This window comes from Phyllopteryx taeniolatus, chromosome 12 (genome assembly GCF_024500385.1).
Source record: "Phyllopteryx taeniolatus isolate TA_2022b chromosome 12, UOR_Ptae_1.2, whole genome shotgun sequence".
Classification (NCBI taxonomy): domain Eukaryota; kingdom Metazoa; phylum Chordata; class Actinopteri; order Syngnathiformes; family Syngnathidae; genus Phyllopteryx; species Phyllopteryx taeniolatus.
Window position 1 is genome coordinate 10,164,444 of NC_084513.1, and position 27,334 is coordinate 10,191,777.

The window sequence follows — 27,334 nt, forward strand, 5'->3', positions numbered from 1 at the left end:
GAGCCCAGGAATTTGCCCAAAATGTCTGCTTCAAACCCAAATGTCCAACTTCCTGTTTGATTCCCGGCATGGGTCTTTAAGACTTTTTCGCATGTCCTGTCACAAGAGACATGTCTGACCAATTTTGCATTGATTGGTGAAACAAGTTTCATTGATTTTTATATTTTATTTTTTTCCTAATGAAGAACAAGCCCTGGAATTCATCCAAAAAGGCTGCTTTAAACCAAAATAGCCACCTTCCTGTTAAATTTTCAACATGGATCCATGAGACTTTTTTGTGCGACCTGTTAAGAAAAAGTTCAAGTTCCCCAAATTTTGTGTTGGTACGACAAACTGTTAATTTATTTGCAAGCTATCCAGGGGGCGCTACTGAGTGAGTTTACAAGTATGCAGTCTGCGGTGTAAAAGGGGCTCAACACACGCACACATAATGAGGAAGCAGGACTTTTTATTGTGTAAAACTAGCAAGCGACACACAGTTACATGCTAACGGTGACTAGCTGGCTGGCCTGTGGAGAGGTTGGTCAGGCGTTGAGGAACTTGGCATGATGCTTGATGTGGTCATTGAAGAAGGAGTAGATGAAGTAGTAGCTGTGGTCGTAGCCCTGTGGGAGAAATATGGAAAATAGGTGATCACTGCCTCCTGGAGGCGAGGAGGACTTGGTCCTGTTTTGTTTTGGGTTTTTTTTTTTTTTTTTAAATCCGGTGCACTCACATTATCAAGAGCACTGCAATCAGTTTGCATTAGTTTGGCAAATTTTCCCCTAAAATCTGTTCAAATCTATCTTTGGCTCCTTAAATAGGTTCATTGATCCAATGTAAATACAATTTTTAATGTAATTACTATTTTATTAAAATAAGCAGACATTCGATATAAATATAATATAAAAATATATTTTAGATTTATACTCAAATCGCTAATTTATTGTAAATAAAAGTCAAACAGAACAAGCTTATAAGCGCATTTGGTATTCATTTCTGTATGTTTGTTTTTTTATTAACTAAATAGATCATTTCTTCACCTTACAATATGTAAATTGTACTCATAAAATAGACATATACATTTACACCAATTTGTATTTAATTAAATTGGTTAATTTATAACATTTCATGAGACTGAATTATTTTATTAAAATAAGTTTACATGTATTTAGTTTTGTATTTTTTATTTATTTGTCATGAGATAATCTGTAAATTAATAAATGGCAAATAATTGTAAAATGAGCAATGTCACACATACATAAATGTAACATTTATTAAACCATTGGTTATTCAATTCTAAATAAAATTAAAAGTATGAATGGTTTTACTATTGAAATGAATATTTGTATAATTTACAAATGTATATAGATTAAACCCCACCTGTCGCCCGGAGTCAGCTGAGATAGGAGTCAGCACACCCACAACCCCAGTGAGGGTACGCGGTACAGAAAATGGATGGATGGAAGTTTGCACCAATTTAGTATTTTCCTCAATTATTGGCAAATGAATTCTAATTGACTTCAATGTAAATTGCATAAGTAAATGGAAGAGGACGAACTGGCTGCAGGCGGAAGACAACGGGGATCTTCTTTTCGGAGCAGACGGCGATCAGGTTGTCGGGCAGCAGCTGGCTGGCGGATAGGAACTGGTCGTCGCGGCCTTGGTCTATCAGGATGTCCAGTTGCGGGCCCGAGTACCCCGACGCCAGGGTTGTGGCGTCGTATGCCTTGGGGGAGGCCACCACAGGGGCACGTAAGTGTTGCAGGGAATAACCCAATTTCGCTTAATCCGAAATACAGTCCGGAGCAGTGCTTGTTGACACCAAGTAGCACGTCAAAATATTCTTAGCCCTCTAAGTACCACCAAAACAATCAACATTGAAATACGTAAATGGATAATAGGCTTCAGAGTTCATCAGGAATGAGGCAGGAAAGCGAGGACCGCTTACCTCCCAGGTGGTGCGGTCAGGACCGAGGTAGGCGTTGAAGGCTTTCTGCCCCCACGGGCACTGCATGGGGTTGCAGATGGGGGCAAACGCAGACACAGCCTGCGGGACAAAAAAAGAAAAAAAAAAACAGGGTGAAAGAGGGTGATGGGATCAGAAAGGTATGGATGGGTTATTTTGGTATCCATCACAACCATACAGAACCAGACCGTGCTTATTGGTGTAAAGGGGATTTGTCAAGGGGGCGGGGTTCAAGCAGTTCTGGTCCTACCTTGTACTTTCCGGGGTTCTTGAGGGCACAAATGAGCGCCCCGTGGCCGCCCATGGAATGGCCGCTAATGGACATCCTGTCTGGGTCGGCGGGGAAGTTGCTGTTGATCAGTTTGGGCAGCTGGGGGCAGAACAGAAACCGATCAAAGCAGCGGTTTTTGTTTTTAGGGCAGATGATGACGGCGTTTAACCCTTCAGGCGTACTTCCTGGGTGACGTAGGAGTACATGCGATAATTGTTCTTCCACGGCTCGTGGGTGGCGTCCACGTAGAAACCAGCGCCGGTGCCCAAATCCCAGCTGTCGTCCTCGCCCTCCACGCCACAGCCGCCTGGAAACAACACATGCCCAAAACGTCAAACATACCCAAATGACAGACGGCCCAAACTCCAAAACACACACAAACGTTAACAGGCACCCAAACTTCATTTAAAGATGCCCAAACTTTAACATAGTTAAGATTCAAAACATCCCTGAATTTCCAGCACACCCAAACTTCATTCAACATGTCAAAACTTCAAATTAGCCCAAACTTCATTCAAAAATGCCCAAATTCCAAAACACACAAACTTTAATAGATACCCAAACTTCACACACACACCCAAACTTCATTTAAAGATGCCCAAACTTCAACATTCTCAAGCTTCAAAACAGGCCCGAATTTCCAACAAACCCAAACTTCTTTCAACATGCCAAAACTTCCAACCCGCGTGTGTGTGAGTGTGTGTGTGTGTGTGTCCATACGTGGGCTGGTGTCGGGCGCAACGATGATGATGCCGTTCTCCGCCGCTGCCAGCTGACTTCCTGCCTTGGTGATGAAGTTCTGCTCGGTGCACGTCAGGCCTGCAAGACACCAGAGGACCCTTTATAAAAATACAAAAAAAGAAAGAGCTGTCCTAACATTTGCCCGTCAGAATTCGATCATCTAAAGTAAAGCTTTGTAGGTGGAATTCTTTCCCATTCTTGCTTGTTGTTCAGCTTCAGCTGTTCAACAGTCCGGGGTCTCCGTTGTCGTATTTTACGTTACATAATGCGCCACACATTTTCAATGGGAGACAGGTCTGGACTGCAGGCAGGCCAGTCTAGTACCTGCATTCTTTTACTATGAAGCCACGCTGTTGTAACACGTACAGAATGTGGTTTGGCATTGTCTTGCTGAAATAAGCAGGGGCCTCCATGAAAAAGAGGTTGCTTGGATGGCAGCATATGTTTCTCCAAAACCTGTTTGTACCTTTCAACATTAATGGTGCCTTCACAGATGTGTAAGTTACCCATGCCATTGGCACTAACACAGCCCCATACCATCACAGATGCTGGCTTTTGAACTTTTGCGTCCACAATTTCCAAAAACAATTTGAAATGTGGACTCCTCGGACCACAGAACCCTTTTCCACTTTGCATCAGTCCATCTTAGATGAGCTCGGGCCCAGAGAAGTCGGCGCCGTTTCTGGATGTTGTTGATAAATGGCTTTTGCTTTGCGTAGTAGAGTTTCAAGTTGCACTTACGGATGTAGCGTCGAACTGTATTTACTGACATTGGTTTTCTGAAGCGTTCCTGAGCCCATGTGGTGATATCCTTTACACATTGATGTCGGTTTTTGATGCAGTGCCGCCTGAGGGATCGAAGGTCACGGGCATTCAATGTTGGTTTTCGGCCTTGCCGCTTACATGCAGTGATTTCTCCAGATTCTCTGAACCTTTTGATGATATTATGGACCGTAGATGATGAAATCCCTCAATTCCTTGCAATTGTAACTTGAGGAACATTGTTCTTAAACTGTTCGATTATTTTCTCACACACTTGTTCACAAAGAGGTGAACCTCACCCCATCTTTGCTTGTGAATGACTGAGCAATTCAGGGAGGTTCCCGCCTGTTCACCTGTGGGATGTTCCAAACAGGTGTGTGATGAGCATTCCTCAACTTTCTCAGTCTTTTTGCCTCCTTGTTAAATATATTATAGAAGTTATCATTTATTTGCTTAGCTTGCATTAGTATTATGGACGATTTTAGATGTCTCGCCTTCAAAAAGAAGACTCAGCATCATCCGATGGAAGGGCGCCTGGACCAAGGACGTGATCGGATGTGGTCGGGTCGTGACAGGTGTTGGTCCAATGTTTTGTGTTGCCTCCGTGATCCTTGAACCACTTCTCATACACAACTTTGCTGGTGTTGAACGTTCCCATGGTGTCTATCTCCATAACTGTCTTGAAGGCGTTGAAGGAAAGTGCCATGGCAAGGACGTGCTCGGATGTGGTCGGGTCGTGACAAGTGTTGGTCCAATGTTTTGTGTTGTGTCTTATTGCTTAGAACACTATGCCTGGGAAAAACCCTCCTATTATCAAATATTTTGTGTTGTGTCTTATTGCTTAGAACATTATGACTTGTAAATCCCTCCTATTTCAAATAAATGCAGGAGCGACGGGGGAGATTGTTTAGAGCGTGTTGAGAGGCTGTGATCTGAACAATCTCCCATACGCCCTCCTCATGAGAAAAAGAAACCAGTGTCTTCATTCCTTTTGTGGCTATTTTTTATAATGTTGGGTAAGATAAATCCAACACTCCTGTCAGAGCTTTTTGGGAACGTGTTGATTAATGATTATATTCTAAAAACAATAAAGTTGATCAGTTTGAACATGAAATATCTTGTCTTTGTAGTGTATTCAATCAAATATAGGTTGAACATGATTTGCAAATCTTTGTATTCTGTTCTTATGTTTAACACAACGTCCCAACTTCATTGGAATTGGGGTTGTATTTAAAACAAGTTTCTTCCCCCCTAACATTTGCTTTATGTCTCCTGACACTGAACACATTTAGAAACTATTTGTAGTACTGAGTTGGAAGCATTTTTTCTTTTTTAAATCGCATCAACTTCCATAATAAATATTGTTCTTTATGTAGAAACAATCATTTCCTCTTGGGGGGGCGGAACTTTTGTCAAAAGATCTCCAGTATGGAAACATGATCCTTAATTAACATTTGAAATGTTTAACGATTGTGGATAAATGACTACTTTTGCAAAATGGAAATGGTTACCATGATTTGGCAATGGTCAGCACCATTAACTCTGAGCTTGAGAGTCATTTTTATGGAAAAAAAAAAGTCGCTGCAGGAGTCAAGAAGTGGCTTATTATAGCGACCGTGCTTTTTTTTAAACTAGCGCCTCTCCGTTCGCAGCCATGTTGTTAGCGCAAGCCAGTGGTTTAAATTTAGGAAAATATTGCTGATATCAACGAAAATGAATTGCACATAAATGTTAAATTAAATCTAAATACATATTTAAAAACAGTTTCAATACAAATGTATTGAACTTAAAGGTTAAATATGACTGAACTGCACTTAGGCGGTAATTCTGCACACGATGAGATGGAACCCACGTTTGGAAGCCACTTATACTTTTTTAAATTGTTTTGATGAATATATTTAAAATCTACAACTGGCCCACCTGAGAGCCAGTACAGGACGGGACACTTGTGCGTCTCCGCTTTGGGCGGCAGGAAGACGGCAAACTTCATTTTGCACTTCAGCTCCACGCTGCACAAAGAACAATAAGAGCAAGAAGAAGAATAAGCTGGGTTAGCTACTAGCGGATGTTAGCTAAACCACCACACGCATGCGCTGCCTTCACCTGTCATGCTCAAAGACCTTCTGGAAACCTCCGGCACACTTGTTGGAGGACACCTGAGTGAGCGCCATCTGATGGCAAAAAAGAGCACTACATGAAAGATACATTCGGTGACATTTTCACACACACACCACAAACAAACTAAACAAAAATTTCCAGGCATTATATCATCAAATATTGTATGTATAAACATTAGTGTTCTAAATTTACAGGGTCAAAAGTCCTTTTTGGTTTTTTTCCAGCGGCAATTTAAAAGTTGAAAACCTCTCCCAATGGGAAGTGAACAGGAATTTGTGGGATTGAACAGAAATACAGGAATTTACAAACTTGTAGGTTGGCTCTTAAACCGTTAGCCTAATATCATAATTGTCTAAATCAGTAATTATCAAAGTGTGGTACTCAGGTTCCCGTCGGTGGTATGCAAAAGAGTCACTGCGTGAATGTTGCGCCACAGCCGTGGAACAAGATTATTATCATATTACATCTGGGATCTGATTTAAGGGTGAAATTACGAATCAAAAATACTCAAAAAAGCGTTCACTCGCTTGCAAATTCAAGCAATTTGCAGCGCAAATGGAAAAGCCACGCCACCGCCGAATTGCCGAGATACACTTGCAGAACGCGATCCGCATCGAGTATCGCCTTAAGGCCAACGCGATTCATTTGTAGCGAGCAACACTCTGTAAAACGTCGGTTTTTCCGTGCGAGTGTGGCGCGGACTGTGCGCTCCTCCTGTGGACGTTCAAAAAAAAAAAAAAAAAGTTAGCTTAATGAGTGAGCAACCGTCTTCTGCTCGGAGATGACGTTAAACATTTGCTCTTCAGCAATGGCGGACAGTTGCCCTGAAAGTACCTTGATAAAACGCAGTATTTTGTATACTCCGCGCGTTGCTCGTAAATGTCCACTTTTAGCTTTGCTGCAGCCACCAGTCCACAAGTCCGAGGGCGTGCGTCGGGGGGGGTGACGTGATGACGTCACTCCACAGCACCGCCCATTTTACTTTGCAGTGTGCGTGCACGTTTACTGTACGTACACATTTTGACCAGCAGATGGAAGTAGAGCTAAACTATTAAATTTGGTGTTTTTTATGGATATATATATATATATATATGAATAGAATTGCATAGATCATTTAAAAATAATACATTCTTTTTTATATATTAAAATATTGTACTATAAAGTATTCATTTAATTAGAACTAAATTTATTTTAAATTTTAAAATTAAAAAAACAACAATGCAATTATAAAATGTATATTTTTGAAAGTGACATATTAATTGTGGTCCACGATATCTTGGCTCCCAAAGTTGCCATCTATTTCGGCTCACTTTCTAAAAATGTTCATCCTAATTTGAGAAACCTTGGGGCCATATTGGATCAAGCCAAAGGTGGTAACAATTGCATATACCATTCACACAGCTCGGTTAGTCCCAGAGAAACAATGCAATCCAGTGGTTCTCAAAATTTTGACACCAAGTACCACCTAAAAAAAATATGAGCCCTCCAAGTATCACCATCCTTAACATACAGTAGCGTAGGAGGCCCAAGTGGTCTTCAAAAAACAAGGCAAAGCTTTAATTCCTAAAAAGTACTGAACATTAAATATGATTGTAAGCCATAACATGTACCATTATGCACAGTTTGCACATTAACACTGCGTTTGAGTAGAGGAAAATAAAAATAAAAATTATTCAATGCAAATGTATTGTACTTAAAAGTTCAATTCAACTGAACTGTACTAAGGCATTGATTTTGCGTACCACTAGGGAGAACCCACGTAACCACTAGTGGTTCTCGTACTGAGAATGACTGATGCAATCAATAAAACAAAAACCTTTTTTTAAAGTTCTAGTCAGAGTTTGTGTGGTCCTTGCAGACGAAACAACATGTTCACACCACGCAGTCAAAGCTTTGCATTGACATTTACCATCAACTCAGCATTACTGTAGTCACACTTATGAGCAATCTGCCACACGAGGGCGCCAAAGGTGGCAGCAAAGAAGTTCCCAGGGTACTGAATCAGAGAGGGGATCATCCCTCTTCTCGCGCGCGCACGCACACGCACACACACGCGGACACACGCACGCACACACACATTCTTCGACACAAAATATTTTACCCTCCTGTTTTGTTTACTTTTTAATGTTTGAAAGTTGAATAAAATGAGCGGGAAAAAAATTAGGATAAACTTCTGATGGCCTGAAACAATGTTTGTGTTGTTTTTGTTTTACTTATATAATTGAAGCCAAAATTAACGTTTTCAACTCTTGATTACAGTAAACCCCCTACATAAGGTGTTTGCATCCTGGAGAGAGTACAATTGCCTTTACTTGTTTAAAAAAAATAAGAATAATAATGTCTGCGATTGACTGGGAACCAGTTCAGGGTGTACCCCGCCTCCTGCTTGAAGATAGCTGGGATTATTATTATTATTAATCAGTTTATTTGATAGACTCCAGCACTTCCGTGACCTTTGTGAGGATAACCGGCTCAGAAAATGGATGGATGGATAGATAATAATAATGTATTGAGTGGCACTGTTGTAACACGTGATGACTGTGGCTTGGCCTTGCCTTGCTGAAATAAGCAGGGATGTCCCTGAAAAAGACGTTGTTTGGATGGCAGCATATGTTGCTCCAAAACTTGCATTTATTTTTCAGCATTAATGTTGGCTTCACAGATGTGCAAATTACCCATGCCAGGGGCACTAAACACAAACCCATAACATCACAGATGCTGGCTTTTGAACTTTGCGCCAATAAAAATCCAGATCTTTGTCTGGAATGACACAAAGTCCATGAGTTCCAAGAACTATTTGAAATGTGGACTTGTCAGATCACAGCACACTTTTCCACTCTGCGTTAGTCCATCTGAAATGAGCTCAGACCCAGAGAAGCCGGCGGCGTTTCTGAGTGTTGTTAATATATGGCTTTCGTTTTGCATGTTAGAGTTTTAACTTGCATTCGTAGATGTAGTGACAAACTGTGTTAACTGACAGTGGTTTCCTAAAGTTTTCCTGAGACTACGTGGCAATATCCTTTACACAATAATCCCAGTTGTTAATGCAGCGTCACCTGAGGGATCAAAGGTCACGGGCATTTAGTGTTGGTTTTTTGCCTTGCCACTTACATGCAGAGACTGCTCCAGATTCTCTGAATCTTTTGTCAATATTATGGACCGCAGATGATGAAATACCTAAATTCCTTGCAATCGTATGTTGTTGCTAAACTGTTGGACTATTTGCTCACGCAGTTGTTCACAAAGAGGTGAACATCCTTGCTTGTGAACAACTGAGCTTCTCGGAGATGCCACTTTTATACCCAATCATGACACTCACATGTTTCCAATTAACCTGTTCGCCAGTGGAATGTTCCAAGCAGGTGTTTTTTTTTTTTTTATCCCTGTCCCAGCTTTTTGGGAATGTGTCATAGATACAGAATTCAAAATGAGAGAATACTTGCAAAAAACAAACAACAACAACAAAAAACAATAATGTTCATCAGTTTGAACATATCTTGTCCTTGCAGGATTTGCAAATCATTGTAGTTGTTTTTATTAACGTTTTATACAAAGTCTTATCTTCATTGAAATTGGGATTTGTAGTTTGAAATTAGGGTTTCAAGACAAGGTTAGGGCTTAAAATTAGGGTTTTAAACCAGGGTTAGGTTTTCAAATTAGGGTATTAATCTGGGGTTAGGGTTTCAAATTATGGTTTGAAATTAGGTTTCAGATCGTGGTTAGGGTTCAAAATTAAGGTTTCTAATCAAGGTTTTAATTCTTGGTTAGGGTTTCAAACAAGGTTAACAGTTTAAATTAGCCTAAGAGAACCCACATTTGAAACCATAACCCCTTCTCAAAACCAGAAGTTGAAACCCAAACTTGAAACTCTACCCTGACTTGTCTTTCAAAGCTGTCAGTCCCCCCTCACGACACACAAACGTGCGTGCACCTCTTGTGCACACACACACACAAACACACACACACACACACACACTTATACACACACAAACCGATGTGTGCATATGTGACCTTCGCGGTGGTCCCTGCATGTGACCTGTGTGGGTGGTCTTTGGTGTGTTAGCCAATGACAGGCCGGTGCCTGTCGTCTCTTAGGATCGGGCGACCAATCAGAATCAATTAACGTCAGTCCCCCGCCAAGCGGACCAACAACAGCTGTTGCTGTGGCAACCAGTGACGCCACACCAAGCAGCAAACAGGTGGATACGCACACACACACATACACGCGCGCATACATGCACACACACACACACACACACACACACTGGATTCACTCCGAGTCCCGCCCTCCCCCAACACACACACACATTGGACAGGCATGAAGTAAAAAGTATTTCATTAAACTGGACTTTAGTGTTCTCAGTCCACAGACAAAATTCTTCATGAATATTTTTATGAGTATTACGAAACAAGTCGGAAAAATTTCCCATCAGGACAAATAACCCACCGCAAGATGTGATCATCATATTTTCCATTTATCATGTTATCGTAGGGCTGGCACGGTGACCGACTGGTTAGCACATCTGCCACGCAGTTCTGAGTACCGGGGTTCAAATCCCGGCCTCGCCTGTGTGGAGTTTGCATGTTCTCCCCGTACCTGCCTATGTTTTCTCCGGGCACTTTGGTTTCCTCCCACATCCCAAAAACATGCGTGATAGATTGGAGACTCTAAATTGCCCGTAGGTGTGAATGTGAGTGCGAATGGTTGTTTGTTTATACGAGCCCTGCGATTGGCTGGCGAACAGTTCAGGGTGTAGCCCGCCTCTCGCCCCAAGATAGCTGGGATAGGCTCCAGCAGAGGCGGCACGGTGGGCGACTGGTTAGAGCGTCAGCCTCACAGTTCTGAGGACCCGGGTTCAATCCCCGGCCCCGCCTGTGTGGAGTTTGCATGTTCTCCCCGTGCCTGCGTGGGTTTTCTCTGGGCACTCCGGTTTCCTCCCACATCCCAAAAACATGCATGAATTGGAGACTCTAAATTGCCCATAGGCATGACTGTGACTGTGAGTGCGAATGGTTGTTTGTTCCTATGTGCCCTGCAATTGGCTGGCAACCAGTTCAGGGTGTACCCCGCCTCCTGCCCGATGACAGCTGGGATAGGCTCCAGCCAGCCCGCGACCCTAGTGCGGAGAAGCGGCTCAGAAAATGGATGGATGGATGGCTCCAGCAGCCCACGACCCTAGTGAGGATAAGCGGTAAAATATAATGGACAAATGGATGGATGTTATCGTAGGATATTGTCCAAATTTGAAAACTAATCCTAACTTGAAATTTAGAACCCAGGTTTGAAACCCTAATTGGAACACCTAACCCTAGTTTCTCACCCTAATATAGGATTAAAACCCTTGCCCTAGTTTGAAACCCTGCTTTGAAACTTGTAATCCTGGCTTGAAACCCTAACCCTTGTTTAAAATACTAATTTGAAACCCTAACCTATGTTTGAAATCAAAACTTGAAACTCTCAACCAGTCTGGAAACCGTCAACCTGGTGTGTAAACGATAACCTTGGCTCGAAACACTCATTGTGGTCTGAAACGCTAGTTCAAAACCCTAATGTTGTCTTTGTCTGTGCTGGATGTTTGCTTGTAGCCTGTGTGTGTTTCTGACTCCATCTGGTGCAAGCACATTTCTCATCACGATTTGGATCCCATCAGAGTTTTTCTTGGTTTTTCTTCCTGCTCAACCATCCGCTTGGCTTACAAATCACTTCCTTGAAGTATGTGATTACAGAGACGGAATTTCTACATCTACAGAAAAGTGAACTAAATGTTTGACCAATTTTTCTAATCACAACAGCAACAAATTTGTTTCACACACATACACACATGCATGCATGTTTGCGCACACACACACACACACACACACACACACACACACACACAGGGGTTATAGTGAGATTCACAAAAAGTGTGGTAAAGTGTCATGAATGAAGGTTTTTAAGGGAGGAATGGATGCCTCACAACTGACTTTTTCCCCACACAAAACAGCAGCAAATTGGTGGTTCCAGCACATACCTTGTTAATGCGGCACCACTTGCGTCTGTCAAACACAATGTGGAGGCTGCGAGGGGCACGTCATGTGACATTTGTGCAGGGAGACGCCACGCAGCGTGGTGCGCCGTGACGGAACTTCAATGTGGCGGCAGTAGTCACGCAGCGTGGTGTACCGTGATCAAACTTTAATTCTTCCTGACAGGTCATTAAAGCGTCCAAGAAGAACTACTCAAAGTCAAACACATGACACATCATGGTGAAATCCAAGCACCGTACAGGATGGGTCTTGGAATTAACTGTCAGGAAACCAAGTTAAGAACCAAGATAAGAACCACACAAATAACCATGTAAAGAACTAAGTTACAAACCAAATAGAGAACCAAGTAAAGAAACTTCTCCCTGAGCCATCACCTTACCATGGTGGAGGGATTTGTGTGTCCCAAAGATTGTAGGAGCTAAACTGTATGGGGCTTCATGGCAGGGTCATCCAATGCTAACATGTCCGAGGTGAGGGACCAGACAAAGCATGGCTCAAAACTCCCCGGTGAAGTACACTATGTTTGGAAAAATGCTTTCCCTCACCCCGATGCAGGTCTCCAGGACCCCCTCTGGAGACAGTCTTTGAGGTGGGGCTCGATGGTGAACACCTAGTAGCGGTCTGGTAGCCGGGCCTGGACAATGTTGGTCCCCCTTCCAATGGACCGCCACCTGCGGTATATATATATATATATATATAGGCTCATTGTTCAGGGTGTCCATACAGTCAATTGGCAATGTGCGAGGGTGTGTCGGCAACTCTTATTTTTATGCGATGGTCTGGTTCAGTCGGGTTTGAGTGCACTGCGCAGAGAGCGACAAGTTAAAGACCAAGTAAAAATAAATAAATAAATACATACATAAATAAATCAAGATAATCCAATTTCAGAACCAACCAAAAAATACAAGTCAAGTGTCATTTCAATAACCACAGGGTATGGTTAAAAAAAACAACTTTGTGCAATGAACCACATGCTGCTTCGCCATGTCTAGAATCAATACATGACAATGTAATCACATTTAGGAGCCTAGTCTAGTATGTTTTCTTTACTTTTGTTTTGTTATTTGTAGGTGTAACAGGTCAGCAGGCCTGATGCTAGTGTCACTGTTGCCATGGTAACTAATGCAGAGAGCGACACAGACACACACACACTGATGAGTCACCTGAGGTGCTTGATTGACAGATGGTATTTGGAGGAAGTCGGGGGGGCAAAAGGACATAAATACGCAGGACAGGATCAGACCTTACGTAACCTCTGCAACACAACTTTAAACTCACAGACAGACACGTACACACAAACACGCACAGACCGATAAGGATCAATAATATAAATCAACACAGGCGACCTTTTGTAGAAACGTCATTTGTCCTTTTCACATCAAAAACCAAGCAAGGACCAAGTTACAAAACAGGTCAAAAATCCAGTAAGGAACAAAGTTAAGAACAAATGTAAGAAACAAAAAAAGATCCATGTCAGGAACCAAGTCAAGAAACAAGATACAAGCCATGTAAAGAACCAAGAACCAAGTTACAAACCAGGGTCATGAACCAGTCAAGAACAACAGACCAAGAAAATAAACCCACAAAGAACCACGCCAAGAAACAAGTTAAGAACCAAGTTAAGGACCAAGTTAAGAACCTGTCAAGAACCAAATAAAGAAACAGATCAAGAACCAAACTAATAACCAAGTAACAAACCAAGTTATGGACAATGTAAAGAGAAAAGTCAAAAAATAGTCGAGAACCAAATTACAAAACAAGAAAACCTACCCAGGCACGGAGACAACATGCAAACTCCACACAGGCGGGGCTGGGATTTGAACCCCGGTCTCCAGAACTGTGAGGCAGATGTGCTAACCAGTGTCCACCATGCCAGCAACTTGTGTTCCTCTTTTTTTTTTAAATTAATGCCTTATGTTTTTGATACAAGAATTTCCAAGTTTGAAATTATATTTGTATTTGAAATTGCCTCACAAGAAATGTTTATAGACAAGAAAATGCAGTTTCCTGATATTTCCACAATGTGAATTTAAGAAAACCCCTCCTTGTGCTGTCACCTTATCATGGTGGAGGTGTTTGTGTGGCAGGGTCACCCATGGCAAACAGGTCCTAGGTGAGGGACCAGACTAAGCACGGCTCAAATGAACTCTTATGATGATTAATATAAATGGACATCAGTTTCACTTGCCCGGACGTGGGTCACTGAGCCCCCCCTTGGAGCCAGGCCTGGAGGTAATGCTCAAAGGCAAGCGCCTGGTGGCCGGGCCTCCACCCATGGGGGCCGGCTGGGCACAGCCTGAGAGGGTAACGTGGGCCCCCCTTCCCATGGGCTCACCCCCTTTGGGAGGGGCCATAGGGGTCGGGTGCAGTGTGAGCTGGGCAGTGGCCAAAGGCAGGGACCTTGGCGATCCAATCCCCGGCTACAGAAGCTGGCTCCAGGGATGCGGAACGTCACCTCTCTGGCAGGGAAAGAGCCTGAGCTGGTGTGTGAGGTTGAGAAGTTACGACTGGATATAGTGCTTTGGGAGTATGGGTTAGATGGAGTATGGGTTAGTATTGGTTGGACCAGCGTCAGCGTTTGGTCCGCATTGCTGGCAGTAAGTCGGATTCGTTTCCGGTGAGGGTTGGACTCCGCCAAGTCTGCCCTGTGTCACCGATTTTGTTCATAACTTTTATGGACAGAATTTCTAGGCGCAGCCGAGGCGTAGAGAGGGTCTGGTCTGGTGGCCTCAGTTTTGCATCTCTGCTTTTTTTGCAGATCATGTGGTTCTGTTGGCTTCATCAAGCCGTAATCTCCAACTCTCACTGGAGCGGTTCGCAGCCGAGTTTGAAGCAGTTGGGATGATAATCAGCACCCCGGAAGAGCTAGAGGAAGTGGCTGGGGAGAGGGAAGCAAAAAGCAAAAAACAAAAATAGATTTTATCCTTCTTCTTCTTTTCCTCTCGGCTTGTCCCGTTAGGGGTCACCACAGCGCGTCATCCTTTTCCATGTAATATATATATTTATCCTTATACTTGATTATTCCGATAGAATTGTCAGTAGAATAATGAACTAATAATCGCAGCACTACTGGATGCAAATTCTTATTTGTCTGTTTAATATCACTTCAGAAATAAAGTGAGAAAAAGTAAGTCATAGCATAGCATTTTCATAGACCTACTCGCAATTGGTTTTGAAGGTGCAAAAATGTTGATCACCCCGTAGTTTTGTTGTCAACAATGGTCCGATTTCTTTCTGGGGTGATTTGGAGTGTGTTGTTTACACGTAGAGCTCAAGTAGTGGTCCATTCTTCATCCTCTTCTTCTCCGTGGTGTTTATCGCTGCTGCTGTTGGCTTACTCGTTAGTGGATATCTACGTGATGCATCTATTGGCTGCTGGCAGACTTCATCCTGCCTTATCACGCTGGTCCTTCTTGCTGCTAACCTCCGCCGGGGCACAGGCAGGTCAGCCGTGGGCTCGTCTGGCCAAACACCGTAATCCCCACGCGCAATCCACATCATATATATATATATATATATATATATATATATACGGGTACGGGAAGTATTCAGAACCCCTTAAAATTTTCACCCTTTGTTATATTACAGCCATTTCCTAAAATCCATCCATCCATCCATTTTCTGAGCCGCTTCTCCTCACTAGGGTCGCGGGCATGCTGGAGCCTATCCCAGCTGTCATCGGGCAGGAGGCGGGGTACACCCTGAACTGGTTGCCAGCCAATCGCAGGGCACATACAAACAAACAACCATTCGCACTCACATGTATATATATATATATATATATATATATATATATATATATATATATATATATATATATATTTATATATATATATATTTATACACAGTATATCGTATATATATAGATATATATATAGATAGATAGATAGATAGATAGATAGATAGATAGATAGATAGATAGATAGATAGATAGATAGATAGATAGATAGATAGATAGATAGATTTTTTTTCCTTTGCGGAAGAAGCTTCACTGTTTGCTTGACAAACTCCGGCAGTTCGAGCGTGTTGGTATGTTTTTTTTTATTGCTGCTTTTAATTTATTGTATTGAAGAAAGTTTCCACCTGTTATTTGGAATTCTTGGAACACTTCATCACGTGTCCTAAAAACCTATATTTAATTGAATACACTACAAAGACAAGATATTTAATGTTTAAACTGATAAACTTTATTGTTTTTAGCAAATAATCATTAACTTAGAATTTTATGGCTGCAACACATTCCAAAAAAGCTGGGACAGGTGGCAAAAAAAACTGAGAAAGTTGAGGAATGCTCATCAAACACCTGTTTGGAACATCCCACAGGTGAACAGGCTAATTGGGAACAGGTGGGTGCCATGATTGGGTATAAAAGGAGCTTCCCTGAATTGCTCAGTCATTCACAAGCAAAGATGGGGCGAGGTTCACCTCTTTGTGAACAAGTGCGTGAGAAAATAGTCGAACAGTTTAAGGACAATGTTCCTCAATGTACAATTGCAAGGAATTTAGGGATTTCATCATCTACGGTCCATAATATCATCAAAAGGTTCAGAGAATCTGGAGAAATCACTGCATGTAAGCGGCAAGGCCAAAAACCAACATTGAATGGCCGTGACCTTCGATCCCTCAGGCGGCACTGCATCAAAAACCAACATCAATGTGTAAAGGATATCACCACATGGGCTCAGGAACACTTCAGAAAAACAATGTCAGTAAATACAGTTCGGCGCTACATCCGTAAGTGCAACTTGAAACTCTACTATGCAAATCAAAAGCCATTTATCAACAACACCCAGAAACGCCGCCGGCTTCTCTGGGCCAGAGTTCATCTAAGATGGACTAATGAAAAGTGGAAAAGTGTTCTGTGGTCTGACGAGTCCACATTCCAAATTGTTTTTGGAAATTGTGGACGTCGTGTCCTCCAGGCCAAAGAGGAAAAGAACCATCTGGACTGTTATAGATGCAAAGTTCAAAAGCCAGCATCATGGGTAACTTACACATCTGTGAAGGCACCATTAATGCTGAAAGGTACATACAGGTTTTGGAGAAACACATGCTGCCATCCAAGCAACGTCTTTTTCATGGACGCCCCTGCTTAATTCAGCAAGACAATGCCAAACCACATTCTGCACGTGTTACAACAGTGTAGCTTCGTAGTAAAAGAGTGCGGGTACTAGACTGGCCTGCCTGCAGTCCAGACCTGTCTCCCATTGAAAATGTGTGGCGCATGAAGCGTAGAATACGACAACGGAGACCCCGGACTCAGAAATTCAAGTTGAGCAAAACTGTCTTCCACTCTCCAGTAGAATGGCAGGACAACACATTGACTTTCATTTATTCAACTTTGAAGTGGACCCTAACCGTAACCTCTAAGACATAAACCTAACCACTATTACTAAATCCCTACATTGTAAACCTAATCCCAAATGGCTAAACCTAATGCTGAACCCAAACCCAAAACCTAACCCTAAAATTATACCTTAAATGTAAATCCCTAACACAAAAGCCTAACCCCTAAACACGAACCCTAAAGGGGGCAGGAGCGGGCGGCTTATGCATTTCAAATCATTTCAATGTGGGAAAATGATTTGATGCAAGAGTAAATTTAGTTAACGAATTTGGTCACGAAACAAATTAAATTTGTCATTCAAAGTACCACTGTACTTGGTTTATTGACACAGGCTCATCATCTCCGGATTTTTCATAAACACAACAAAAGTACGCTTTTTAACTGACACTTGTGGGGGCCAACTGTGACTCTCGAGAAAATAAAATGTCTTCATCATCAGACTTCCACGGTAGGCATCAGAAATCTTGGTAATGTTAACTTAATGGACCAAATGTAAAAAGAGATCCCTCAGGACTCCACAATAGTGACTTAAATCATGAGCCTGAGGATTTTCCCAGAACAAACACAAAGCCAGGAGACAACGTAAATGTTCATTCATGCAACCGGAGCGAGCGCTGGCTCTGTGACGCTGACTAAAAGAGAGCGAGGGAGCAAGGGATGGAGGGAGGGGACAAGAGGCGGGGGAGCTCCCAGTTGAGAGCGCAAAGAGCGAAGGCGAGTGACAGCGTGAAGGAGACGACCAGCAGAAATCTATTCCAGCTCTCTTAATTCCCTTCAGACTCCCCCCACAACCCCTAAGAAACCTGCAGGAGGTCCTCAGTGGAGAATCTTATGAAGGAATATTTGGTGTTTTCGTCAATCACGTATTTCAAAGTCTCCGAGCTTCAGGTGAGGGTCAAGACCGCAAGGACACACGTGTAGGTAGAAAGGTAGGCAAAACCCTCCCTTGTGTCGGCTATTTCTCCAGAAGTATATAGGAAACTCTGGATTACGACTCCTAATTAAAATCTTCCACCTTGAGGGAAGCAAACCCTGCCAGCGTGCCCTCAAATGGATCCTACTAGCGAGGATGGAGACAGGGAATAATCACTGAGTTGTTCAGTGGTCGCATCACAATGCCTTTATCCGGGTTGCACCAGTTCATCCATTTAACATCCTTAGAGATTAGATTTTTTTTGTATTTTTTTTAAAATGGGATGGTGCTATTCACCGAGTGCTGACTGGGCTTTCAGAGAGCCAAACACTGCAACGTTCGACCCGTTTCCCAGACCCTGAGGGGCCGGTAAAACCATGAACCTGCGGGGTGGCAGCAATGTGTCCGAGCTCATCTCTCAAACCCTGGTTGTCGGAACCCCCCCAGAGGTCCTGGAACCCAACTTGTGGCCCTCGCATGGGTTCCTACCGGGCCCTGCTAACACCAGCCACGCCAAGTGTTCTTACGTCGGGAACAGCTCAAACGAGGACGGGGGTGGCTGGTTCTGCCAGGATGTGGCGAAGGCGAGCAAGAACTGGGCGGCGCTGCTGATCCTGGCGGTGATCGGCGTCACCGTGATGGGCAACATCCTGGTCATTCTGGCTGTCTCCCTCGAGAAGAAACTCCAGAATGCAACCAACTACTTCTTGATGTCTCTGGCCGTGGCAGACATGCTCCTGGGCATGTTGGTCATGCCGGTCTCCATGGTGACCATCCTCTACGGTAAGCAGCCAGGGCTTTTTTGTTGTTTGGTGCACTGCCCGCTGCTGACTCAATTTGTAAACAAAGTACAATTGGGGCAGCATAGTGGTCGAGTGGTTACAACGTCTGCCTCACAATTCTGAGGTTCAGGGTTGGGATCTGGGCTATGGCTTTTCTATGTGGAGTTTGCGTGTTCTCCATGTATTTGCGTGGGTTTTCTTCAGGGACTTCCTTTCACATTCCAAAAACATGCATGTTAGCTACATTGACAGTTGGAAAATGGGGTAACAAACTCATTTTCATTGCTCCATCATAGTTATGCTTTCCTATTTACAGTTCAATTCAAGTATTTCTTGATTTTTGTTTTTTGGAGACCCAGCCTCCATTATTCGCTGGAAATTCCATTCGCTGTTTTTAAGATCAGGCCAACGCCATGTCTAATTAAGAAATATTGCATTGGCACCATCTTGTGGCATCTTGGAGCTAAGAAACTCTGTTGAAGTAACAGAAGGAGCTTCATTTAGTCAGGTGATAGCCTTGTCTTGTGCTTTCCTGCTTTTCTTGTGGCATCTATATGCAATAACAAACCTTTTTGGGTGGGTGTCAATCACTCACAGATTATCGCAATCTGTAGGGCTCGGTCCCTACCCCCTATGAATATTCGGGTTTCACTGCATATAATTTTAACAACAGATTTAATTTGAAATCAGGCATCATGGCAAATAGTGACAACCAAATATAAATAAGATTGCTGGACTTATATCAACACATTAACTGGTAGCCATTTTCAAAGTAGAGTTCCCTGTACTGCCTGCCGTTTTAGAGCATTTTGACTTGTCTTTAAAGACCCGCTGAATATTTTAATCTGTGATCCCTTATTACTGTGGAGTAATAAGGGACTGCCTGGTAAAAAGGGAAAAATTTTCAGAAATTACTTAAATCACATTTTTATTATCTGCTTTGCAACAAAAAGTACTGTAAACTGAGGCAGATGTTGTTCATTTCATCATTTTACCAGTTCCAGTGATTAGAAAAATGCAATAAAAAAAACATTCTGAAATTGTTTCCCTTATTACCAGGCAGTCCCTTATTACCCCAGATTGTGTAGATTCTCTTTTTTTTCACCAGAAACAACTTCGTTTGTAGCATTTTCTGTCCTATAGTAATCAGCGGTAAAACATGAGTTGGTTTTACCCCAAACACCAGTTTTTGACGAAAAAGTGGAGAAATTTAGCTTTTTGTGAAAAGAAACTTCAAGCAGAACAGTAACTTTGACGCTAATATTTTTTGCTTTTTACACTTCAAACTGTATAGCCTATATACACTATAAACTACATATTTTTTTGGTTAAGCAAATTTGATTTGCATTCAGTGTAGAAAATGGATAGATGGATAGATGGAGAGAGAGAGAAAGAAAGAGAGCGAGAGAGAGAGCGAGAGAGAGAGAGAGAGAGAACAAGATGTGGGGGACTAGATTTATCCCCCGAACCTCAAGTCTGACAGAATTACAATATCTGCGTCACAGTGCTCAGGTTCAGGGTTTGCATCTGGGATCTGGCCTTGTTGTGTAGTTTTCATCTTCTAACTGGATGGATGTATAGATGGATGGATGGAAATATAGAAAGATGGATGGATAAAGGGCAGTTGATGTTTGATTACTAAGGACAGATGGACCACTTTAGCTATTTCATGCAGAGAGATGAAAGAGGAGCCACATGGCAGCAGCATTTCTTATTTTTTCAACCCCAAAAGTAATCTTTTTTTCCTTCCTGATTGTTTTGTCTAGTCTGGGACTCGGTTTAAAAAACAAAAGATGTTTTAATAATGTGGGCTTAATAAAATTCAGGTTCATGAAGACACCAAGCAGGAGGTTTATGTCTCCAGGCTTTCCCTGGGTGTAATTCATCCACAAAGACCTTGACATCTTTGTCCATATTACACGACCACGTGGCTTTTGAATCTACGATTGACAAGTTTATGGTGAAAGGCAGACTAAACCCTGAACTGGTCGCCAGTCAGTCGCAGGGCACATATAGACACAGACAACGATTCTCACTTAAACCGTCACTGAGCGGGAACTGAACCCACGCTGCCCGCACCAAAGTTAGGCAAGTGCACCACTACACCATCAGTGACTGATTTAGCGATCCATCTGTGGTAATGTTGGCAAGGTAGCTTGTGTCTCTTGATGACACCCGACAGGCTGTCATACAAATCCTCTCCTCACGTTTTTCCCTTCAGGGATTCCATGGCCAAAAACTCCTCCGTTATTTCGAAATTGTCATTAAGCCCTCTCATAACAATTAAAAGTTGAGCGGTATCCTTTGTGTCATTACTTTCGTCCAGTACCACTGAATACAATGTAAATGACTCTGCTTTTTTGTTTAGCTTGTTAGCTAAGTCTTCGTTAATTAGCTCAACACGGTGAGTCACTGTCCTGTGTGATAAGCTGATGTTTTCAAATTTGTTCTTGTTCTCAAGACACAAGATACTTGCTGTCTCTACCATGCATTCTTTCAGAAACTCCGCTTGAGAAAGAGGCTTGCTGGTCTTTGCTAGTTTGAATGTCAGAAAAAAACTAGCCGTGGTGACTGAATGTTGGATGGCAGTTTGTTAGATAAAGGTGATTTGCTGAGCCTGCAAGCTTGATTTTAACCACTGAGCTATAGCCATTAGTTCCTGGGTTGACTGTTTGTTAGCATAATCAGCATGCTTGGTAGAAAAGTGACAGCTGATGTTCTATTCCTCTAAAACCGCAATGGTTTTCTTAATAAATAAGACATACAGGCTTTGACCGGACTTCAGTGAAAAAGTATTTAGTCGTCCATTCTATATTAAACACTCGGCAATCACCGTCGACTTTTCTTTGGCCCACTCATGGTTGAAGAAGGGTTCAGAGCAGTAGCAGAGTAAAAACAGAACAGCCAAAGTCAAGTCAATGTATCACTGTGCCTACTGCGCTACCTGGTGGAACCACTGGGCATTACAGCACAACCTGTTGGAACCACTGGGCATTACAGAACAAGGTCAAATGAATTTAGTCATGATTTTGATATGGTTTGGGCGATTCTGTACCAATCTTTGGCGGGCCAGATTGAAATGACCAACAGGCTGGATGTGGCCCGCGGGCCGTAGTTTGCCCACCCCTGCCATAGATTCTGTCTTATCTAGTTGAGTACTATTGCAAACAAGAATTGCTCAAATGCTAACATTGCTATGGTAACAATGTAGTGAGCTAGCAACCTGAGTATAGAAAGCGCTAAGGGGGCTCAAATGATAACATACTAACGGTTGCTATGCTAACAAACAGCGAGATAGCAACCTGAATAGGTATACCGCTGAGGTAGCTAAAATTCTAAGATCCTAACAGTTGCTATAGCAACATCAAAATAGAAATATATACATAAATAGAAACTCTTTTTTTGAGAAATTGCTAAAACAGATTAAATGCTAACATGCTAACCATTGCTATGCTTAAAAATAGAAGAAAAACCTGGTAGGTGAAACGGCAAGGCCGATCCATAAAGACAAACAAATATAATTAAACAAATTCCATCGCAACGATGTTTTAGGGAGTGCTTCTGCTCGTTGGCAACATGTCGCAGCGACGTCGACATTAATTCGAAAATTACCACCACATGATGTCTGAACGAGGGTTGTTCTGCTCCATTCACTCTGCTGATCGGCTCAGTGCTGCATTCACTTGCCCAATGTGGAAATCCTACTACTGTCAAAACATCAACCCACAGAACACCATGTGGATATTTTAAAGGAGTCTCGCATTTGAACGTTCCCAGCTCAGTACGTACGTTCGCGTACATCTTTGTCGCAAACTTCACTTTTTCATCTACAGGCACTTTATAGATTATGAATACAGTTAAGTATTGACGTAAAACACCATATCTGATGGTTTATATACTATTTTTATCACTGGGGGCGGCACGGCAGCGCGGCACACTTAAAACCCGTAAATGTATTTCCAGTGCGAGGGAAAGCTTTTATGCATTTTGATTAGCTGTAAGCTGTGAAATTGCGACTCCGTGCGCCGGCAATTAAAATTTGGAATGGCGACAAAACCAGTGGCAGAACGATCGGCCACTCATGAAAACAGCTGTCAAACCCCACACACTGCACGATAGTTCAATCACTTCGGCCATGTCGCCATGTGTGGCAGCCTTAAAACCAATGTCGGTGCGACATATGTTTTCTGACTTTGTCTTGCTGCGTTATAAGCATATTTTTGTGTTTATTGCTCAAACACACGCATGCACAGAGCACAGGAGCAGAGTAAATCACTTAGGAGAAAAGAAAAAGCAGAAGCCTAGGGCAGTGATTAGTCTCTCTAAGGAGATGACAAACAAGTCATTAGACAAACTAACAACAAACACACACACGGCGCAATTAGCTCGTCTTTGCGAGTCGCTCGGCGGCTCGCTGAGCACAAACCAGCTTTTCAATTCATGTACCAAGCAGACCACATCAAAGGAGACATGCTGTTTTTGGAGTTCCCAGGTGTCTTATTAACATGTCTGTGGCATGTGCTCATCAAAGTACCCCAAGCATAAAAAATGGAAGAGTTTTTGGGAATAATTTATCGTAAATTTCCAAATAAATGTCATTCATTAAAAAAGTCAATAAAAGTTTTTCAAAAATGTTTTACATTTCGAAAATATATGAGAGTCAGAGTATGGCGTCAGAGTATTTTCAGTAAAAATGGTTTTCTATTTCCCTCTAAAAAGTTTGATATTTTCATTAAAAATGTTGTGTAAACGTGTGTATCTAAAAATATATATACTGTATACAAAATATGGCAAAAACGTATAGGCTAAATATTTTTTTAAGTAGTGTCGCACTGAAATTTTTTTTTGTACATTTTAGAAAAAAGTAATATTATCAAGAAAATAAAGTTTTATATTTTAGCGAAAAAATAGTAATGTATTTCTGAAAAAGGTTGGATATTTTTGAAAAAAGTTGGATATTTTTCTAAACTAGATATATATATACTCCATATACCCGGAGAAAACCCACGCAGGCAGGGGGAGAACATGCAAACTCCACACAGGCGGGGCCGGGGATTGAAATGTGTGTGTGTTATGTGGGGAACACACGTACACAACTCCGAGTCTCTCAGTCGAGGGAGCTTTTTAGCTCCAGCCCTTAGCTCGCTAGCTCATTAGCGCGCAAGCTATCGATTGTAATAAACAGTTAACTTTCCCTAAAGTTTCCCACTAGTGTGCATCTACAGAGCAAACACAATTCTGCTAGCGACTTGCTGTGTTGAGAGTGGCGTGGCGGGTGTTTCCACAACAATGAAAATGTATCGAATTCAAAAAAAATTCCATGTCCATTGTATGGAACGATAATCCCGCCATACTCTGACTCTCATTGGCTAGCACCAACACGGGATTCGTACTTTTGATTCGCTGTGTGTGGAAGCTCTTCACCAACAACACATATGTGTGTCGAGTCCTCCGTTGAACCCCAGCGACTGCCGAACCCAGGTTAAGAAGCACTGCTCCATAATATAATTTTATCAGTGGCATAAAAAAACATCAACGATACTATGGTTTATCGTGATAGTTTTTGGGAAAATATATTGGCCTAAAAAAATTGCTATCGTGACAGGCTGAAACATAATATATTGATAGAGAGCGAGGGCAATGGGTAACACAAAAATATTGTACAAATTGTACAAATAAAAATCTGAACTATAGCAGGACTGTGAAGCAAGAACCGTGATATAGCGGAGGATTACTGTATCTGTATTCCGTGATGGTAGGTTTCAGGGAGTCATTGTTCCAGGGCTGGGACTCATTGTTTCCAGACATGTACATTCTGGGACTCACATAGTGTCAAGTGTATGATTAATGATTTATGCAATAAAAAAATAAAATAAAATAAACAATTTCAGCAAGTTGTATGTTTTCTAAATAGTCGTATATTTTCCAAAAAAAAAAAAAAAGTTTATATTTCCAAATAAAAATTTTATATTTTAGAAAAAAGTGTTGCAAAGATTTTGGTCACGCCGCCATATAGCACCATTGCGTCCGACTGACACAATATCTGCAACATGCACACACATCTCTTTTGGGACCGGCGTTGTTTACGAGCTGGTTGTTTCCGTGGGTTTTGGCCGCATTTGAGTCATTCGGTGTTTCTTTTGTGCTGGCACTGACTAATGTGGGAAATAAACGACCGGCGCAGGGAATAAAGCTCAACTGCTCCGGCAGGGAACCAACGACGGCCCATGATTGTGTTCATCAGCAAATAGGAAGAAATCATTTTACGTAGGTTTGTGTTAATTTTGTGTGTCTAACATCATCCCGCTTAATGAAGCCAACAAATCAGACAAGCAAACAATAAAAGAGCAGAGCACCTCAGGGAGGAAATTACAAATTTTTTGTTACCTATCCGTCTACTGGTTCAAACTTCAATTTAGTTTTTTTTCCCCAAAACGGCCACTTATAATCCAAATGTCAGACTTCCTGTGTCTTTACGAGCAGGACTTCTTGAGACTTGTTGGTGGGTCCACTCATGTGCCCACCAAATTACATGTCGATTTGGCAATCTCTTTTATGGGGGTGAATTTTCAAATCATTTGAAAGATCCCTGGAAATGGCCAAAATGACCATAAAATTGGTAAATCAAATTAAAATGTCAGACTTCCTGTGTCTTTTCAGTCATTGCTTCTTGAGACTTTTTTCTGGGTCTACTCATGCTTGACACAGCTATCAAATTTCATGTTGTTAAGTGCAACTGGGCTGGGGCAGAATTTGCAAACCATTTGAAGGACCCCTGGAAATGGCCAAATTGGCCTTACACTGGCCACTTTAAACCAAAATGACAGACTTCGTGTGCATTTTCATTCATGGCGTCTTGAGACATTTTTGAGTGAGTCTACACATGATTGACATGTCCACCAAATTTCATGTTGCAAAGTAGAACTGTCTTTGAGGGATTCGGTTTCCCAAAATTCTGTCGGCCGTTTAGAGGCTGGGAAATATCTCAAAATGGTGATTTATTTGGGCCCAGAATATAAAGGGAAGCAATTTCATGATGGCCTGCGCGCCGCAGGTTGAGTTAGGCCACGGGAGAGGAACACTAACGTTTGATTGGTCTTAGTAAGAAGCTTTGTGACAGGAGGTTTGCTCTCTGCATGAAAGCCAAAGCAGCTGAGAAGCTTCACTTTAACGTGTGTCATGCTAGGGAGTGTTTAGGGCTCCTTAATTATGCTTAAGGAGTGGCAAGGACAAGCGGAGGATTGCTCACTTAAGAAGAAAATATGTAATTTGTTCAATTCACATGCCGCCAACATTCCGCCAAAAACACTCGGCTTGATGGCGACACTAACGAAGGTCACGCGGGTTGTTTCCGCCCTAACGAGTCCTAGCTAATGAGACAGCGGACGGATCCAATATGTTATGTGTCATTAATTGTTCATAAACACCTCCCACGGCTGCTCGTTACAGCTCTGGTGCTACTTAGGGCCCTCTTCAAATTTCATCATTCTTAGGCCATAAGCAACATCTCACACATTTTGCAGCTGTGGCGAAAATGTATCTTTAGATAGTCCCAGGCATGAAGTCCAAAAAAAAAACAAAAAACAAAAAAAATCAGTCAGTGCAAGCTTCACTTCACTTTGCTAGATGTGTTAATCATGAGTCGACCCCAAAAAAAAAAAAAAATTATCATCTCAAAAAGCCATGCTGTATAACATACATGCAGATTGTTTTTCGGTTTGAAGAGGCCATTTTGCTCTTCTGCTGTCAATTGTTTGTTGTTGTTTTTGATTGGCTGTGAGCCAGCAAGCTTGTTAGCCTTTTAGCAATTCTCATTTGAAAAAGTACCAAACAATAGGGCATAATTTAAAATTCTAATAGCTATGCCTTGGTGATTTTTATACACAGATTGCTATGTGTTAGCATGTTAGCCTTTGAGCAATTCACAATTGAAATAGCACCTGTCCCAGACAGGTCACAATTTCAAATCCTTATGGATTTGCCTTAATTGGAACTTTTTGGCCGGCACAGTGGACGACTGGTTAGCACATCTGCCTCACAGTTCTGGGGACCGGGGTTCAAATCCCGGCCCCGCCTGTGTGGAGTTTGCATGTTCTCCCCGTGCCTGGGTGGGTTTTCTCCGGGTACTCCGGTTTTCTCCCACATCCCAAAAACATCTGTGGTAGGTTGATTGAAGACTCTAAATTGCCCGTAGGTGTGAATGTGAGCATGAATGGTTGTTTGTTTCTATGTGCCCTGCGATTGGCTGGTGACCAGTTCGGGGTGTACCCCGCCTCGCGCCCGAAGATAGCTGGGATAGAATCCAGCATGCCCGCGACCCGCGTGAGGATAAGCGGTAAAAGAAAATGGATGGATGGCACTTTTTGTACGCTGGATGCTATGTGTTAACCTAGCAACTGTTAGGATTTGATCTATTCTCATTTGA

General features: G+C 42.2%; 1 protein-coding gene across 5 annotated transcripts in view; it reads right to left on the reverse strand.

The window, feature by feature from the left end:
- Window positions 1–431: 431 nt before the first annotated feature.
- Window positions 432–27,334, reverse strand: part of esd (esterase D/formylglutathione hydrolase) — a 28,052-nt gene continuing 1,149 nt past the window's right edge. For 2 of the 5 annotated variants that reach the window (XM_061791593.1, XM_061791591.1), the window contains 9 exons: window positions 12,413–12,538; window positions 5,826–5,893; window positions 5,643–5,731; window positions 2,940–3,038; window positions 2,402–2,526; window positions 2,199–2,318; window positions 1,931–2,029; window positions 1,541–1,708; window positions 432–605 (listed from right to left, as the gene is read on the reverse strand). In XM_061791593.1, the coding sequence (XP_061647577.1) occupies window positions 525–605; window positions 1,541–1,708; window positions 1,931–2,029; window positions 2,199–2,318; window positions 2,402–2,526; window positions 2,940–3,038; window positions 5,643–5,731; window positions 5,826–5,893; window positions 12,413–12,538 (975 nt within the window). In that variant the 3' untranslated portion in view covers window positions 432–524. Of the gene's footprint in view, window positions 606–1,540; window positions 1,709–1,930; window positions 2,030–2,198; window positions 2,319–2,401; window positions 2,527–2,939; window positions 3,039–5,642; window positions 5,732–5,825; window positions 5,894–6,674; window positions 6,832–11,851; window positions 12,118–12,412; window positions 12,539–27,334 lie in introns of those variants that run through there. The other 3 variants (XM_061791596.1, XM_061791595.1, XM_061791594.1) reach the window with 3 other exon arrangements.